This window comes from Dama dama, chromosome 11 (assembly GCF_033118175.1).
Source record: "Dama dama isolate Ldn47 chromosome 11, ASM3311817v1, whole genome shotgun sequence".
Taxonomy (NCBI): domain Eukaryota; kingdom Metazoa; phylum Chordata; class Mammalia; order Artiodactyla; family Cervidae; genus Dama; species Dama dama.
This window is the reverse complement of record NC_083691.1, coordinates 101,296,209-101,315,188: the sequence shown is the minus strand read 5'-3', so window position 1 is coordinate 101,315,188 and position 18,980 is coordinate 101,296,209. Positions and strand designations below refer to the sequence as shown.

Genomic DNA, 18,980 nt, shown 5'->3' with positions numbered 1-18,980 from the left:
CTAGATGCCACTCCAAGCCAGCTTTAACATAATTAGCATTTCATATGTGTGGATGATAGAGGAAGAAGTTTACATGGGCCTCTGAGCCCCTGTTGCCTAGGAAATCAGCAGTGATGGGCTGGCAGAGAACTCTCTTATGAAAGTGCACCAGGCAGCCGAAGTACACAACAGACGCGGCCACTCTCTCAGCCCGTGACCATGAGCAGACAGCCTTTCCCGATCTGCTACTGCACGTGTGAAATGGCTTCATGTGTGTGTCCTAAGGCTGATTTGCAAGAGTGTCCTTCTTGGTACCAATCACTATAGCTGGTAAAAGCACAGAAATGGAAACTTCAAACCTTACCAAACCAAACCACAAATATACTTGCTCTATGATAGCAATTACACATACTTTTCAAAAGGATGTCTAAGTAGCCAGCCTTCATCTTCCAAGGCATTGTTAGATATTGATGGGCTATTTGTGTAATTTTCTGCCCCCGTTTCTTCCAGTTGACTTGATTTTGGATTAACAGAAAATGAACCAGACACTTTCAAAGAAGGGGAACCTTAAAATAATCAACAAATATTTTTAATCTAAAAGATAGGATAAGGAATAAGGTTGAAGCGATTGGTGAAATGAGGTTTCCGTATATGGCTGTCATGGCCTTCGCTGCTGCTTTGACATGTAACTGAGATTCTGTCAGGAGTCTCTGGCCACCTGTGCCTGCCTCTAGCCTCCTCTGCTATTCCATGCTTGCACTGTGCATTCCTAGTCTCCAGTGGACAAGTCATAGATCAGTACCCCCAGCTTTTGCCCAGGATTCACCTCTCCCACATAGTATCTGTGCTTCCCACACTCCACCCTAGATGGCTTAGCATGCAAAGATACAGAAGGAGTCACTTGGCTGCCTTGATTTGGCAGCTTTCCTGCATCTCCAGCATCTTCATAACAACATCGTGCAGCAGTTCGGCTGTGTGACCCGGATGTTCTGTGCTCTGCTCCCCGGAACGGCCATTTCCTGATTACCTAATACCTACCATGCACCAGGAGACAGACTAGGTCTTTATATTAAGGGTCTCCTTCCATTCTCACAAAAACTCTGTCAGGCACCAATCCAGTTTACAGATGAGAAAGCCAAGGCATAAAGAGTTTAGGATTTGGTTCCAAATCATATCCCTCATAACTGCGACAACTAGGGTTTTCATCCAGAGCTCTCTGCTTCCACAGCTTCCAGTTTGCCTCCATCTCCCCCACTTCTCCCATAGCTCACTGTTCCCAGGCCCTGAAGGGGAGAGGGTGCTGCTCTGAGGAAATGCCTCCACCATGGTAGCAAGCACATGACCTGTGCGGTTTCTCTCTAAGTCAGAATCCATGTTCCACATGTATCCAACGTGGAAGGCACGGATCTGACCAGCCACACTGGCTCAGATTCCCCGAGGGGACCAAGGCAGTAATGGTGGCCCCGGGGTCTCTGGGGTTTTGCCACTGAAGGAAGGTTTCGAAGACAGTGAGTTCAGAGCCAGCCACCATGATGTGAAAGGGCTAGCCTGATGATCTGGGGGGGCTCTTCCCAAGAACAATGCTTCAGCTCTCCAGAAAACAAGCCGGTGAGGCTCAGATACAAGGGTCTTCAAGAAACAACAGGTTCTAATGGGACTTCCCTGGTTGTCCAGTGGCTAAAACGCCATGCTCCCAATGCAGGGCGCCTGGGTTCAATCCCTGGTCAGGGAACTAGACTGCACATGCCACAACTAAGAGTTCACATGCTGCAATTAAAGATCCTCCACATCACAATGAAGACTGAAGATTTCAAGTATGGCAACCAAGACCCAGCATAGCCAAATAAAACAAACAAACAAATAAATATATATATAAAAGAAAAAACAGATTCTCTGAGGGAGGGCCACTTGCTCTGGATTCTTTTCTTGCACGGGCCTTCCTGCTTCTCTGGCCCACACCTTAAGCCACCAAACACAGTTCAATCCCTTCAAAGAGCAACAGTGCTCAGACGTTCAGTCGTGTCTGACTTTTTGCAACCCCATGGACTGTAGCCCGCCAGGCTCCTCTGCCCACGGGATTCTCCAGGCAAGAATACTGGAGTGGGTTGCCATTTCCTTCTCCAGGGGATCTTCCCCACCCAAGGGCTGAATGTCTGGCATCTTCTGCATTGGCCGGTGGATTCTTTTCCACTAGCACCACCTGGGAGGCACCAAGAGTGCATGCCGTGAAGCAGCTAAGTCTCTGTGCCACAACTAACGAGACCGTGCTCTAGAGCCACGGCCCAGGGGCTGCAACTGCTGAGCCCAAGCGCCACAACTAATGCAGCGGGCACACCCGGGAGCCTGTGCCCTGTAATAAGAGAAGCCGCTGCAACGCAAAGCCCGCACACGGCAAGAGTAGTCCCGGCTCGCTGGAACAAGGGAAAGCCCACACAGCAATGAAAACATGGCCCAGACAAAAATAAATTATAAGAGAAGAGTTCACTCCCTCTTTAGACAAGCATTCTCTAAACAGTCAGAGTGGCAGGCCTGTAATAGCTAATTTGCCACCTCAGCCCCAAATGCCAGGTTGGTGATCAACATAAAGCCTTTACATGGAGCATAACTGCACTGTGTCCTGTGCTTCTAGCTCTGTCAATTTACCTAACAACCTAGGAAAGGGGAGAGCTGCTCCTGTTTCTAATGACCACTGGCCAGGTCCTCTAGGCGGAACCAAACCTTAGATTTTCAGTCCCCAGAACATACAGTCTCATGGTTGCTGTAGCCAAATTTCATTAGCATGGAACAAAATTCTGTGGTTCCATTAAATAATCATGACTTCAGCTTAATATTTTCCCTAAATCAATATAGATTATATTTATGCTGATTACTTCTTCATCTGATAAAAATATTCAGCATTGTCTGAAATGTTAGAATCTTAAATTGCCTTCCTTACCAAACAACAACAAAAGTGCCTTTGTTTAGCCCAACTAGAGAGTTTATTTAGATTAGAGAAAAATTTACCTTCATAGTGTTCTTCCTATTGCGATGTTTCTCGACCAAAGAGTACACAATTCCATATTTTCTAAGTGCTATTGACAAAGCCCATTTCAGAGAAGAAGTGGGACTCTGAATGCTGATGTGATGACCTCCTTACCTCTAAAATGTTAAGATCAAGTGAGTTTGGCAGAGTATTTATAAATATTATTATTATTGTGTGCTCTTAGAAATAAAAAGCAATTTCTTTATAACTCTGGTATTTTCTAAAACCAAGTCTGCTTAATCATCATTACTAAATCAAGAACGCTGAGACAGAGGTATCAACTTTAACCACTTAATAAGAACTTCTGACATTTATTCATACTGCTACTGATTCATAAGAGGAAAAGTTTAAAAAGAAGACAAGTGCATATAGCTTTCCCTTTAGAATACAGGAAACCATATAAAAGTATTGGCAATGGAATTAAAGTAACCACAATGCCGCCCTTGGTAGCATTTTCTACAAAGACATTTACATGAAACGAGAAAGAATATTAAATTAGGTGGTTAAAATAAAACTTCACTATTAGCTTCACACGTTTTCATACATGAGATTATGGCATTTAAATCAGCTGACAGTTCAGCCTTGTAAGTACAGACACAAAGAAATGTGAACATACCCAAGAAGGAATAATTTTCATTGAAACTAATTTTTTTTTTCAAGAAGCGGAAGTTCCACGAACTGCCAGAACTAAATATACAGTAAGAGTCCAAAGTTATTATGCAGAAATTCTGTGTCCATGAGTCCTGGAATTTTGGATTTCATCAACCAAATGATTTCAAAAGCAATTTTGGAGGACTTCTAGTTAAGATGTAAAAAGATTCAAGAGAACTTAGCTCTCATGGTAACAACCAGAAGTTGAACCCACATTTAATCAAAGATTTCTGAGACACTGTTCAACATCCTTCCAGCTCAACTGTTGATAAGATCAAAAGGCAGTATGGGAATGTGGTGGGGGTTGGGCTAGGCATAGTGAACTCATTCTAATTAAAGCAGCTTCTGCTCAACTTGACTCTAGGTAGAATCCTAGGGATCAGTCTCCCACCCTAACCACTAGACAAAGGAAAAGGAAATACACAAGAGAACATAAAATCTATTATACATCATGTCTGGAATATGATAAAAAGGTATAAGATCTGCAAAGAAGCTGGAAAATACAACCCTAAATAGAATTATCAGTACCATCTTTTAGATTCCATATACATGCATTAATATACGATACTTGTTTTTCTCTTTCTGACTGATTTCATTCTGTAAAATAGGTTCTATCTGACTCAAATGTGGTTTTTTTTTTTTTTATGGCTGAGTAATATTTGCAGGTCAGCAATGGAGACGCAGACATAGAGAACAGACTTGTGGACACAGTGGGGGAAGGAGAGGATAAGATGAATTGAGAGAGTAGCATGGAAACATATACATTATCATATGCAAAACAGAAAGCGAGTGGGAATTTGCCGTATGAGTAGGGAGCTCAAACCCAGTGCTCTGTGACAACCTAGAGGGCTGGGATGGAGCAGGAGGTGGGAGGGAAGCTCAAGAGTGAGGGGACATGTATATAACCATGACTGACTCATGCTGATGTATGGCAGAAAGCGACGCGATATTGTGAAGCAATTATCCTCCAAATGAAAATAAACAAATTAAAATATATATAAAATTATATTTATATATAAAACCCCAAATCCAGAGAAAGCACAATTGGTATAAGCAGACCAGTTACTAAAATTAGCAAATTGTTTTATAAACAATTATTATAGGTACTTGGGCTTCTCAGGTGTGACTAATAGTATAGAACCTACCTGCCAATGCAGGAGACACAAGAGGTGTGAATTTGATCCCTGGGTTGGGAAGATCCCCTGGAGTAGGAAATGACAACCCATTCCAGTATTCTTGCCTGGGAAATCCCTGGACAGTGGAGCCTGGTGGGCTACAGTCCATGGGGTCACAAAAGAGCTGGACATGACTTAGGCAACTAAACAACAACAACTAATTTACTGGATTATCACAAAACAAGCACACTCATGTAACCATACCTAGATTAAGAAAGAGAAAAACTATATTCCAAGAGATCTTGCCTAAAGTCTCTCCTACTTGAGCTGCCTGTTTTTTCTAACACTGTCTCAGCAGTAGCCAATTTGGTGAACAGAATTAATACCTGGTAGTCTGAGGTGATAATCTGTGATGTGAGTGACCAGCTGTCCAGGGAAGGAGGAGCCTGAGGAGTTTCAGTGTTCTATTGACCAATGGGTACTGACAAGTGAGTCCTGTCCCTTCTCTGTCCCTTAAAACGGGGACATTCCTACTAGCTGTCTTTGTGTGGTTTACTGAGTACCAAGGGCTTTCGGTTATCCAGAGGAAGGGAGAATTGGAACAAGACCCAGCAGTATCTAGTCTCTAAAATTAAAGGAAAAGGGCAATTTCCCATCAGACAAAGAAAAATTACACACGTTATTTTGCTAGAAATATTGATTTCTAGCTAGACTATTAATTTCCACCAAAGTGGATACATACACTGGGCATCATTTCTATTTCCAGTTCAGTAATTCATTTAAATTCTGTTATTATGAAATGATAATAAAACCCACCTTGTCCTTAACTGTGACTTGGGTCTGTTCCATCTCTTTGATTCAATTGAATTCTACCTTCTGGAAGGTCTTTTTAAAATGTAACACAGCTGCTCTTAGGAACAGATCTCACCAACAGGAAACTCTCATTGGGCATCCAGGAGTGAGGGGATGACCTCAAAGACTCATGGAGAAGGACATTCCAATTAGCCAGTACTTCAGGCATCTCTCCAAGGAGCCCAGGATAATGCAACTGCCAGAAAAACTCAGAGGCTGGGGCTCAGGAAAGCAAGTTACTCTCTCCTGCGGTTATAACAAGTCATCCTTCAGTGAGTGAAACAGAATGAGCATGGCTCTCCCAGATACACAAAGCAGTACTGTGAGGCAGGGCACGAGGGTCGACCAGATGGCTGCCATGCAGAACCCAGGTTACAGAGGTGGTGACCTCAGGGTCCATTGTGTGGCCAAACCGAAGAAACACATCCCACTTGTATTTTCTTAACCTCTGTTGAATGGCCTGCACTGATAGGTTCAACAGTGTATTTTATGCCACTGAAGAGGAAAAGGGAAGGGGGAAGGAAAAGAGAGTTTTCTCCTTGTCTTAGTGCACTCTGTTAAGACTGATAATTTTTTTTACCTGTTTAGTTTGAGAGTTTTGGGCTCTGGAAATAGAAGCTAGACCAGGATACATCAATATTTTGAATCTTGTCATCTCCTGGAGGTGAATCAGTGGTCTTACAGTGGTAAAAGGGAAGTTAAAGCCAGTTCTGGGGGTATTAATACACCACATTAACAAATTGAAAGATAAAAACCATATGATTATCTCAATAGATGCAGAAAAAGCCTTTGACAAAATCCAACATCCATTTATGATAAAAACTCTCCAACTGGAGCCCATTATACAGAGTGAAGTAAGCCAGAAAGATAAAGAACATTACAGCATACTAACACATATATATGGAATTTAGAAAGATGGTAACAACAACCCTATATGCAAAACAGAAAAAGAGTCACAGAAGTACAGAACAGACTTTTGAACTCTGTGGGAGAAGGTGAGGGTGGGATGTTTCGAAAGAACAGCATGTATATTATCTATGGTGAAACAGGTCACCAGCCCAGGTGGGATGCATGAGACAAGTGCTCGAGCCTGGTGCACTGAGAAGACCAGGGGAATCGGGTGGAGAGGGAGGTGGGAGGGGGGATCGGGATGGGGAATACGTGTAAATCTATTGCTGATTCATGTCAATGTATGACAAAACCCACTGAAAAAAAAAAAAAATTATCTCACTAAAAAAAAAAAAAAAAAAAAAAACAACTCTCCAGAAAGCAGGAATATAGAGGGAACATACCTCCACATAATAAAAGCTATATATGACAAACCCACAGCAAACATTATCCTCAATGGTGAAAAACTGAAAGCATTTCCCTTAAAGTCAGGAACAAGACAAGGGTGCCCACTCTCACCACTACTATTCAACATAGTTTTGGAAGTGTTTGCCACAGCAATCAGAGAAGAAAAAGAAATAAAAGGAAGCCAGACAGGAAAAGAAGAAGTAAAACTCTCACTGTTTGCAGACGACATGATCCTCTACATAGAAAACCCTGAAGACTCTACCAGAAAATTACTAGAGCTAATTAATGAATACAGTAAAGTTGCAGGATATAAAATTAACACACAGAAATCCCTTGCATTCCTATACACTAACAATGAGAAAACAGAAAGAGAAATTAAGGAAACAATACCATTCATCATTGCAACAAAAAGAATAAAATACTTAGGAGTATATCTACCTAAAGAAACGAAAGACCTATACATAGAAAACTATAAAACACTGATGGAAGAAATCGAAGAGGACACAAATAGATGGAGAAACATACCGTATTCATGGATTGGAAGAATCAATATTGTGAAAATGACTATAGTACCCAAAGCAATCTATAAATTCAATGCAATCCCTATTAAGCTATAAGTGGTATTTTTCAGAGAACTAGAACAAATAATTTCACAATTTGTATGGAAATACAAAAAACCTTGAATAGCCAAAGCAATCTTGAGAAAGAAAAATGGAACTGGAGGAATCAGCCTGCCTGACTTCAGGCTATACTACAAAGCCACAGTCATCAAGACAGTATGGTACTGGCACAAAGACAGAAATATAGATCAATGGAACAGAATAGAAAGCCCAGAGATAAATCCACGTACCCATGGACACCTTATCTTCGACAAAGGAGGCAAGGATATACAATGGAAAAAAGACAACCTCTTTAACAAGTGGTGCTGGGAAAACTGGTCAACCACTTGTAAAAGAATGAAACTAGAACACTTTCTAACACCATACACAAAAATAAACTCAAAATGGATTAAAGAGCTAAATGTAAGACCAGAAACTATAAAACTCCTAGAGGAGAACATAGGCAAAACACTCTCTGACATAAATCACAGCAGGATCCTCTATGACCCACCTCTCAGAATACTGGAAATAAAAGCAAAAATAAACAAATGGGACCTAATTAAACTTAAAAGCTTTTGCACAACAAAGGAAACTATAAGCAAGGTGAAAAGACAGCCTTCAGAATGGGAGAAAATAATAGCAAACGAAGCAACAGACAAAGGTTTAATCTCAAACTAGATTTTTAATTTTTAATGATGCAATTGCACTCCCTGTAAAACTACTCCATTGTGATATTATTTCAGTGACACCCTGGCTTCTTGACCAAGCATCCACCATCAGGAGCCGTCCCTCCCCTCTCTGATGGAAACGGTATTTGTGGCTTCTCTTCATACCAGCTTCTCCACTCAGCCTGGAGGACACAGCCAAGTGTTCTCAGAACCTCACCACTGACTTGTAGCCGAGTCAGATAGACCTTCCTAGGTGGATGGAATGGGGATGGGAGAACCAGAGATCTTTTCCCAAGTTCCTTACCAAAAAGAGAGAGAGAGTCTGTAGGTAGTAGGTGAAGCCAAGGGACAGAGAAAGTCTTCCTCCCTTTCCCAATCCAATGAATGTTTGCAATACCCTTTGCCTAAAATCTCAGTTCATGTTGCATTTGGTTCCAATATCTGAACATCTGTTAAGCTGCCTTGATCCAGGTGTTTGGAGAAACAGAAATGGAAGGATAGGAAATCTGCACGGCCATTTAAAAAGAAACATTTAATGCAGCATGGAAGACAGCCTGTTTGTAGGAAGAGAAGGGCACGTATACCATTTCTAAGCCTCAGGGGTATGAGCACAGGGTACCTGTTCTTGAAGTAAACATTTTAGGAGAAGGGTTAATATCCCAATACTATCTTTCCATCTTGGAACTCTCCTCCAAGTTTTTCTTCCTGTTTTGTTTCTTTCACTCCAAGTCTTTATGGCACAGGGCAATGACTGCATTTATATTTTGCACATAGTTTGAAATAGTAAATAAGTATCATCCACCCTCTAAATTCGAAGGAGCCAAGTGGCATCCTAGTTTGGGGTTTGGTATCTGCCACTCTGCACATTCTTACTCCAAGCCACTTCCTAAGAATAAATTGATGTGATAGTGGCTTCATCAACCCAGAGCTACTTCATTAACTCAGAGCTACTTGAATCTGTCAGTCAACAGGCTTGAATGTTTTTCCTCCTTAATGATTCAACTGGGAAGCCCAGTAAAGAACTGGCCTGCCAATGCAGGAGCCTGGGGATACATGGGTTTGATTCCTGGGTTGGGAAGATACCCTTGAGGAGGAAATGGCAACCCACTCCAGTATTCCTGCCTGGGACAATGCCATGCACAGAGAAGCCTGGTAGGCTACAGTCCAGGGGCCACAAAGAGTTGGACATGACTGAAGTGACTGAACACGTGGGCATGCAGCTATTTGATGGACTAAACTGAGCCTAAGACCCAAATCTTAATGGATGTTTTAGACTTGAGCAAACATAGAAGAGCCAAGATCACTTGCCATCAACAGGCTCCCCCGTCCCCCTTGCTGTGGTTGAGTCTCCCAGCAGTTCTCGTTCCAGGAGGAAAAGAAAGATTCCTTTTACTGGGGTAGACTAAGGCTGTTAAGTGCTGGGTCCACCCCTGTGTCACTTGCTGTTGAGGGTACAAAACATGAATCTGGGTCTCACCCTAACACACCAAAATGCAAACAATCGGTCTAGAGGCATGAGAGGAGGACTCGGGTGGAAAGAGGCGCCAGCCATCCACAGCTCTAACAGAAACAGGGCACTTAGGAAGGAAATGGTTGGTCATGACTCAAGCCAGCCATCAAGGCAACACCTGGGCGAAGGAGTAACAGCTGTGGGTATCGTGTGATCAAATATTGTGGAGATGTCATGACTGCTTGGCTGTGACCATGATCAGTATTTATTTTCTCGCTTCCTGAATGAGTTTTGGGTTTTTAACTGGGTTCCCCTTACAGGCAGCCTCCTGTGCCCTCTGGGAGGTGAGGAGTGGCCCTCCTCATTGCTGTGCTGAGTTACACAGCCCTCCCTCACTTCCCTGAAGGTCCCTGAAAACCCCCATTCTTACATGGTTCCATGATCTGGGCTCAGGGCAGGAGGCAGAAACTGATTCAGCATTTTTCTAAGTATTATTTTCACCATGTTGAATAGGGTCTTTTTTGATCTGCAAGCCACAGCTGGGCTGTGGTTCTCTCAACCCACATAGACTGAAAAGCTTCCTCCCATGAGGATTTCTGAGTGAGAGCTGACCACACATCCATGTACATGCTTCTCTGAACATCAGCAAGAGCCACTGTTCCCAAACCGGTGGGCTCTTGACAGAGCAAGACTGCTGTGCCTGGGAGTTTAGGGAGCAAACACTGCAAAGAGAAAAACAAGCCAGCTCAAAAACTTAGTTTCCTTTAAGGGCTGGTGTAAAATAAGGTGGAGGACTCAAGGCCAAATATTCCTTTCCATTAAAATACATCATTTTACAGAGTGAATGAAGTCAGAAAGAGAAAAATAAATATTGCATATTAATGCATATATATGGAATCTAGAAAGACAGTACTGATGAACCTATTTGCAGGGTAGCAATGCTCAGTGGTAAAGAAACTGCCTGCCAAGCAGGAGACCCAGGTTCAATCCCTGGGTCAAGAAGGTCCTCTGAAGAAGTATATGGAAACCCACTCCAGCATTCTTGCCTGGGAAATCCCATGGACAGAGGAACCTGGCTGGCTACAATCCACGGGGTTGCAAAGAGTCAGAATGACTTAGGGACTAAACAACAACAACAATAGAGACACAGACATAGAGAACAGACTTGTGGACCCAGGGGGAAAGGAGAGGGTAGGGTGAATTGAGGGAGTAGGGTGAAAACATATACGCTACCGTAAGTAAAACACATAGCCAGTGGGAATTTGCTCAAAGAGTTCAAACTGGGGCTCTGTGACAACCTAGAGGGGTGGGATTGAAGGAGGAAACAGACAGAGCTGGGCCCCGTCTTCGCCCAGCTGCGAACATTCAGCTACACGCATGGTCACCCTCCCACTGGACTCTGAACTCCGTGCCCGGTGTCTATGGAAGTGGCATACCAATGGGAAACCAGACCCTCCGGATGAAAGAGCCTCAGGACTTGGACTTGGACTCTCCGTTGCCTAAAAGAATATGCTAATTATCTCTGTAACAGAACAAAGTGGTAAATTCCACTATATTCATTAGGATATGACCACAGTCCTATTGATAAATGTCCACTTTTTATCTAGTCTTGTGACACATGAATCATGGGTTAACTTTGATCGTTTCTCTCTTTTACCTCGTCCAGACTAGTTTCAAGGAATCTGGGGAGGTGGGTTTGAGCAAGTACACTTAGGGTATATGAGGTTTTCACAAAAACTGGTTGGGGTCCTTGGCTGAGAGGAGACTCTGCCTTGGGCCCGCCGGTGTGATAAACTGCCCTCCACTATCTGCATTGTCCTTCTGAGTGAGTCTGTTTCCTGGAACGCGTGGCTACGACAGGATGGGGTGGGAGGTGGGAGGGATGTTCAAGCGGGAGGGGACGTATGTGTGCCTATGGCTGATTCATGTTGATGTATGCAGAAATCAACACAATGTTGTAAAACAATTATCTTTCAATTAAAAATGTTTTAAAAATTAAAAAATAATAATAAAAAAGAAGATGCAGACACCTGTATTCAGGAAAACATACACACAAAACTCCGTCATTTTAAAAAGCTGGAGTTTCTGTTCTGTTTCATCTGTTTTTAAGCAACATGAAGTTGGTTTTAGTGGAGATACATGACTTATTTTGAAAGATTTTCCCTCCTGAAGATGAGAGTCAGCTGATAGTTCCTGCTTAATGCTGACAATTACCTAAAGTAAAATTAGTACAAACATCAAGGTTAATGAAAACTGAAATGGGATAAGGCCCAGACACTAAGCTTTCTAAGAACAAAGCTCGCAACTGTTGCAGACTCATAAGGATGTAATGGCAAGTACAGAGCTCTTTTCTTGATGGAGCCCGGGGGGCACCATCACTAGACTGCCTTTGAGCCACGGTCCCTCAATGAGGCACAAAGGTGGAACCACCACACCCTACAGTTCAGGCCTGGGAACACTAGAACCTTCCCCTCTCACTACCCATCACAAATCAGCCTCAGCTTCCCCATCCCTACAGTGGATTAGCAGCTATTCACACTAAAGCCTGTGAATAGGGATTACACTGGCTCATGAAAGCGGACCAACTCTGCCAACACTGACGTGCCAGACAAAAGAAAGCAGGTACTTATCACAGCCAGGAAAGGCTTGGGAAATTGGCTTGATTTTTTTTTAAATAAATAATTTTATTGGAGTATAGTGCTCCTGCTCAGTCACTTCAGTCATGTCCAGCTCTTTGCAACCCCATGGACTGTAGCCCAGGTGGCACCAGGGGTAAAGAATCTGCCTGCCAAGGCAGGAGACACAAGAGACACAGGTTCGATCCCTGGGTTAGGAAGCTCCCCTGGAGAAGGAAAGGGCAACCCACTTCAGTATCCTTGCCTGGGATATTCCATGGACTGAGAAGCCTGATGGGCTATAGTCCACGGGGTCCCAAAAGAGTCAGACAGGACTTAGTGACTAAACAATAAGGACTGGCCAATGCAGACTTCATTCAGATTTTTCAGCTTTTCTATGAACGTCCTTTTCCCATCCTGGGACGCCGCCCAGGTGCCACACTGCATTCAGTCACCGCGGCTCCTTGTCCATCTGGCTGTGGATGCTTTCTTGGTCCCTCCTTGTTTTCCACCGACTGATAGTGTGAACAGGACCAGCCTGGTACTGTGCGGACCACCCCTCAGTTCGGTTTTGTGTGACATGTTTTTTCCTGATTGGACTGGGGCCGTGGGTTCTGGGAAGAGAGAAGTGCTCTTCTTATCACATCGTATCGGAGGTCCATATCACCAACATGACTTACTACTGATGATATTAACCCTAATCATGTGGTTAACGTGGGATCTCCGTATTTCTCCACTGTAAAGAAACTCTTTTCCGTGTCCAAACTTGATTCTTTAAAATAGAAGGAAGTCTCTAAGTCCAACTCATTCTCAAGGGAAGGAAAATGAAGCCCCTAAAGGGGCCATTATCATCTGGAATTCTTTAAGAAAGACTTAGGGTTCCCCTGGTGGCTCAGAAGGTAAAGAGTCTGCTTGCAATGCAGAAGATCCAGGTTTGATGCCTGAGTCAGGAAGATCCCATGAGAAGGGAATGGAGACCCACTCCAGTACTTGCCTGGAGAATCCCATGGACAGAGGAGCCTGGCAGGCTACAGTCCATGAGGCCACAAAGAGTCAGACTTGACTAACACTTTTACTTTATCTCTTTTATCCCATTTATATTACTTGTTTAACTATGTGCTTACATGATTACTGGCTTATGTTTAGTAACTTTATACTTTGGGTTATAATCCAAAACTACATTTTCTATTTTATTGCTCTAAGTGTTCCAGCTTTGGCCCCTGGGAGCTCTTTCAGTAGGCTTTTTCCCACATCCCTTGGACATACCCCCAAGTTTTTCTATTGCTTCAGACTTCAATTAAACTGGTCTTTTCACTGTTTCTTAGCATATCTATCCTAACTACTCCCATTTTTATGATTTTGCTCACTTCACTAACCCCAGGCATCACTACAAATAAAGCTAGTTGGAAGTGATGGAATTCCAGCTGAGCTTTTTCAAATCCTAAAAGATGATGCTATTAAAGTGCTTTACTCAATATGCCAGCAAATTTGGAAAACTCAGCAGTGGCCACAGGACTGGAAAAGCTCAGTTTTCATTCCAATCCCAAAGAAAGGCAATGCCAAAGAATGTTTAAACTACCACACAATTGCACTCATCGCACACGCTAGCAAAGTAACACTCAAAATTCTGCAAGCTAGGCTTCAACAGTACCTGAACTGAGAACTTCCAGATGTTCAAGCTGGATTTAGAAAAGGCAGAGGAACCAGAGATTAAATTGCCAACATCCACTGGGATCATAGAAAAAGCAAAGAGAATTCCAGAAAAACATCTACTTCTGTTTCATTGACTATCCTTTGACTGTGTGGATCACAACAAATTGTGGGAAATTCTTCAAGAGATGGGAATACCAGACTACCTGACCTGCCTCCTGAGAAACCTGTATGCAGGTCAAGAAGCAACAGTTAGAACTGGACATGGAACAACAGACTGGTTCCAAATTGGGAAAGGAGCATGTCAAGGCTGTGTATTGTCACCCTGCTTATTCAACTTACACGCAGAGTACATCATGAGAAATGCCAGGTTGGATGAAGCACAAGCTGGAATCAAGATTGCTGGGAGAAGTGTCAATAACCTCAGATATGTAGATGACACCAGCCTTATGGCAGAAAGCAAAGAGGAACTAAAGAGCCTCTTGATGAAAGTGAAAGAGGAGAGTGAAAAAGCTGGTTTAAAACTCAACATTCAAAAAACGAAGATCATGGCATCCGGGCCCATCCCTTCATGGCAAATAGATGGGGAAACAATGGAAACAGTGACAGACTTTATTTTCTTTGGCTCCAAATCACTACAGATGGTGATTGCAGCCATGAAATTAAAAGACACTTACTTCTTGGAAGAACAGCTATGACAAACCTAGATCACATATTAAAAAGCAGAGACATTACTTTGCCGACAAAGGTCCTCTAGTCAAAGCTTTGGTTTCTCCAGTAGTCATGTATGGATGTGAGAGTTGGACCATAAAGAAGGTTGAGCACTGAAGAATTGATGCTTTTGAACTGTGGTGTTGGAGAAGACTCTTGAGAGTCCCTTGGACAGCAAGGAGATCCAACCAGTTCATCCTAAAGGAAATCAGTCCTGAATATTCAATGGAAGGATTGATGCTGAAGCTGAAGCTCCAATACTTTGGCCACCTGATGTGAAGAATGACTCATTAGAAAAGACCCTGATGCTGGGAAAGATTAAAGGCAGGAGGCGAAGGAGACGACAGAGTATGAGATGGCTGGATGGCATCACCAACGCAATGGACATGAGTTTGAATAAGCTCCGGGAGTTGGTGATGAACAAGGAGGCCTGGTGTGCTGCAATCCATGGGGTTGCAGAGTCGGACATGACTGAGCAACAACAACAACCCCTTCTGAAGGTTCACTTGCATTTCTTCCTTCTCATTTGGATCTCTTCCTCCACTGTGAATTTTCCCCTCTTCAAGGTTGAGAAAGAACACCATTAATTCCTAGTGTTAGTCTTTCAGTCATGTCCGACTCTTTGCAACCCCATGGTCTGTAGCCCACCAGGTTCCTCTACCCATGATATTCTCCAGGCAAGAATACTGGAGTGGGTTACCATTCCCTTCTCCAGGGGATCTTCCCAACCCAGGGATCAAACCCAAGTCTTCTGTATTGCAGGCAGATTCTTTATACTGTCTGAGCCACCAGGAAAGCCCATTAACTCCTAAGTGTCCATTGAACTCTGAAATTATTCTTGTGGTCAAGTTCATTAAAGAGCTCCATTCTGTTGTGTTATTTGTGTTAATAAAGGCAGTTTTGTGTCTCCAGCTATAATAGGCTCCCTTGAATGCAGAGACTGACAATATACCTGTGTGTATTTTTTAGCATCTAACAGGGGGCCTGGGAGAAAGGGGAAATCCAGAAAATGCTTCTGGATGATTATGCTTGTTTGATGGTCTTTTTCTAGAGCGGCATCTTGGTGATGATCTGCTGGATCTTACTTCATTTTCAGGTGCTCTGTTGTTGTCATACTGAATTCCAATTGCAACTACTGACAAAATACCACCAGGTCTTTTTTCCAAATATAAAGAATGACTTAATAGGCTTTGGTAAGAAGTAAGAAAATGAAAATTATTTCATGCCACTTTTTAATTTTTTTTTACAACACTTTTGATTCCCTCCTATCCATTACACATCAGAAGTTCATTCAACAGTCGGGGAGGGAGGCTCAAGAAAGAGGAGATATATGTACACTTACAGCTGATTCATGTTGTTGTTCTGCAGAAATGAATACATCATTGTAAAGCAATCATCCTCCAATTAAAAAAATTATTAAAAAGAAAAACCTTGAATCATTTCCTTGTCACTTAAACTCTGAAGTGTAATATGATCATGGTCAGCAATGAAAACACGGATGTGAAATCCCAGAGGCATAAAAATTCATGAGTAGAAACCACCAACAAAAGATTGGCAGGACTGTTTTCTAAAAAAACAAAGAGCCGACAGCTGAGGTATGAAGGGTTTCTTCTGCACCCTGGGGGGATGCTTGCTGAAGTCACTTCAGTCATGTCCGACTGTGTGCAACCCCATGAACTGTAGCCTACCAGGCTCCTCCATCCATGGGATTTTCCAGGCAAGAGTACTGGAGTGGGGTGCCATTGCCTTCTCCAGGGGGGGATTCTTACCTGACGCCTAATCCTCATGCTGGTCATGGGAGTCAAATATTTATGTTCCAGATACCAGGCTCGCTCCTGGAACACGAGCTTGGTTCCATATAGCAGACAAAACTAAGGGTTGTGGGGAGAGGGAAGAGATGGAAGAATATGTTAGAAATTGCAGAATCTAAGGAAGTGAATGAGAAATAACATAATACACTTCCTAAAATCATAAAAGCTAATACAGACTTAATGTAAAATGGTCACATTTAAAAAATTTTTATTTTCTATGGGATATAATTGATTAATATTGATGTGTTAGTTACAGATATATAGCAAAGTGATTCAGTTATGTCCTTACAAATATCCATCCTTTTTCAAACTCTTTTCCTATTTATGCTCTTACAGAATACTGAGTCTAGTTCCCTGTGCTATACAGCAGGTCCTTGTTGGTTATCTATTTTAAAGATAGCAGTGTGTACCTGTCAATCCCAAACTCCCACTCTACCCCTCCCACCTGATGCTTTCTCCCTAGTAACCATAAATTCATTCTCTAAGTCTGAAAATGGTCACATACTGGACATGCAGTTTATGTTTTATGTTTTGAAACCACTCTATGGAGATATTTAAAGCATAGATAAAATTATTAAAAAAATAGTGTAACCAACTTGCATGTCTCCATCCTCCCAGTTCAACAAATATAAACTCACAGCCAGTCTTGCTGCTTCTGTAATCTCTAATTCTTTCCTATCCCAGGTTATTTAGAAGCAAGTGTTAGTCGCTCAGTTGTGTCCAAGTCTGTGATCCCACCTAACCCACCTCTTGAGAAACCTATATGCAGGTCAGGAAGTAACAGTTAGAACTGGACATAGAACAACAGACTGGTTCCAAATAGGAAAAGAAGTACATCAAGGCTGTATATTGTCACCCTGCTTATTTAACTTATATGCAGAATACATCATGAGAAACATTGGGCTGGAAGAAGCACAAGTTGGAACCAAGATTGCTGGGAGAAATATCAATAACCTCAGATATGCAGATGACACCACCCTTATGGAAGAAAGTGAAGAGGAACTAAAAAGCCTTTTGATGAAAGTGAAAGAGGAGACTGAAAAAATTGGTCTAAAGCTCAAAATTCAGAAAACTAAGATCATGGCATTTGGTTCCATCACTTCATGGGAAATAGATGGGGAAACAGTGGAAGCAGTGTCAGACTTTTTTGGGGGCTCCAAAATCACTGCAGATGGTGACTGCAGCCATGAAATTAAAAGACACTTACTCCTTGGAAGGAAAGTTATGATCAACCTAGATAGCATATTAAAAAGCATAGACATTACTTTGCCAACAAAGGTCCATTTAGTCAAGGCTATGGTTTTTCCAGTGGTCAAGTATGGATGGGAGAGTTGGACTGTGAAGAAAGCTGAGTGCCAAAGAATCAATGCTTTTGAACTGTGATGTTGGAGAAGACTCTTGAGAGTCCCTTGGACTGCAAGGAGATCCAACCAGTCCATCCTAAAGGAGATCAGTCCTGGGTGTTCATTGGAAGGACTGATGCTGAAGCTGAAACTCCAGTACTTTGGCCACCTGATGGGAAGAGTTGACTCATTGGAAAAGACCCTGATGTTGGGAGGGGTTGGGGGCAGGAGGAGAAGGGGACAACAGAGGATGAGATGGCTAGATGGCATCACCGACGCTATGGACATGAGTTTGAGTAAACTCCGGGAGTTGGTGATGGACAGGGAGGCTTGGCGTGCTGTGATTCATGGGGTCGCAAAGAGTCGGACACGGCTGAGCAACTGAACTGAACTTACTACACTGAACTTACTGATCCCATGGACTGTAGCCTCTCTCCATGGAATTCTCCAGGCAAGGATACCGGAGTGGGTAGCCACTCCCTTCTCTAAGTTTAGAAGCAAGATTCACTCATAACATATTTTAAAAGATAAATGTAATATATCTGTTTGCTTTATTCTTAATCCATAAAAGAATATTCTAAACACACATTCTGAATAATATCATCTTGATATTTTCCATTGAACATGCTGTTTGATTCGACCATCATAAAAATAGCATTCGTCATTTGCATTTTGTTTCAATATGTTTTTTCTTCTGAAACCTTCACACAGACCTTCTTCATGATATCAGTGGCATCCAGCAATAATAGATGAGTTTTACTGTATCAGCAAGTAATTATTATTTTTTTTTTTAGTAACTCTTTTATCTTGTTTTGTTTCACTTGGCCACATCACGCAGCACATGGGCTCTTCCCCAGCCGGGGATCAAACCTGTGCCCCCTGCACTGGGTGCAGAGAGTCAACCAATGGGCCACACTGAAGCCCCAGCAAGTAACTTCTGAACTAACGATTCTTCTAACTTTTCACATTTAATAATTCCAAACTTGCACAAAAGTAGAGACAGTATGAAGTACCTTCATGTCCATATCATCCAGCTTTAATAGTTATCCACTCATGGCCAGTCTTATTTTATCTCTGCCCACATGTTTCCCACTTTCTGTATTATTGTGAAGTTCAGCTGTTACTACCTCTACGTTTGGAGGGAAGAGAGCAGAAAGGGACTACTGGATCCTGGAAGAGAGAACTCTGTATTCAGTGACACCCTCAGAGGAGCCGTGA

At 42.6% G+C, this 18,980-nt stretch overlaps 1 protein-coding gene across 1 annotated transcript in view; it reads right to left on the bottom strand.

Annotated features, from left to right (window-relative positions):
- Positions 1 to 18,980, bottom strand: part of ACOXL (acyl-CoA oxidase like) — a 335,773-nt gene that overhangs the window by 9,486 nt on the left and 307,307 nt on the right. The window contains exon 18 of the mRNA XM_061156338.1: positions 16,378 to 16,479. Within this exon, the coding sequence (XP_061012321.1) occupies positions 16,378 to 16,479 (102 nt within the window). The remainder of the gene's footprint in view (positions 1 to 16,377; positions 16,480 to 18,980) is intronic.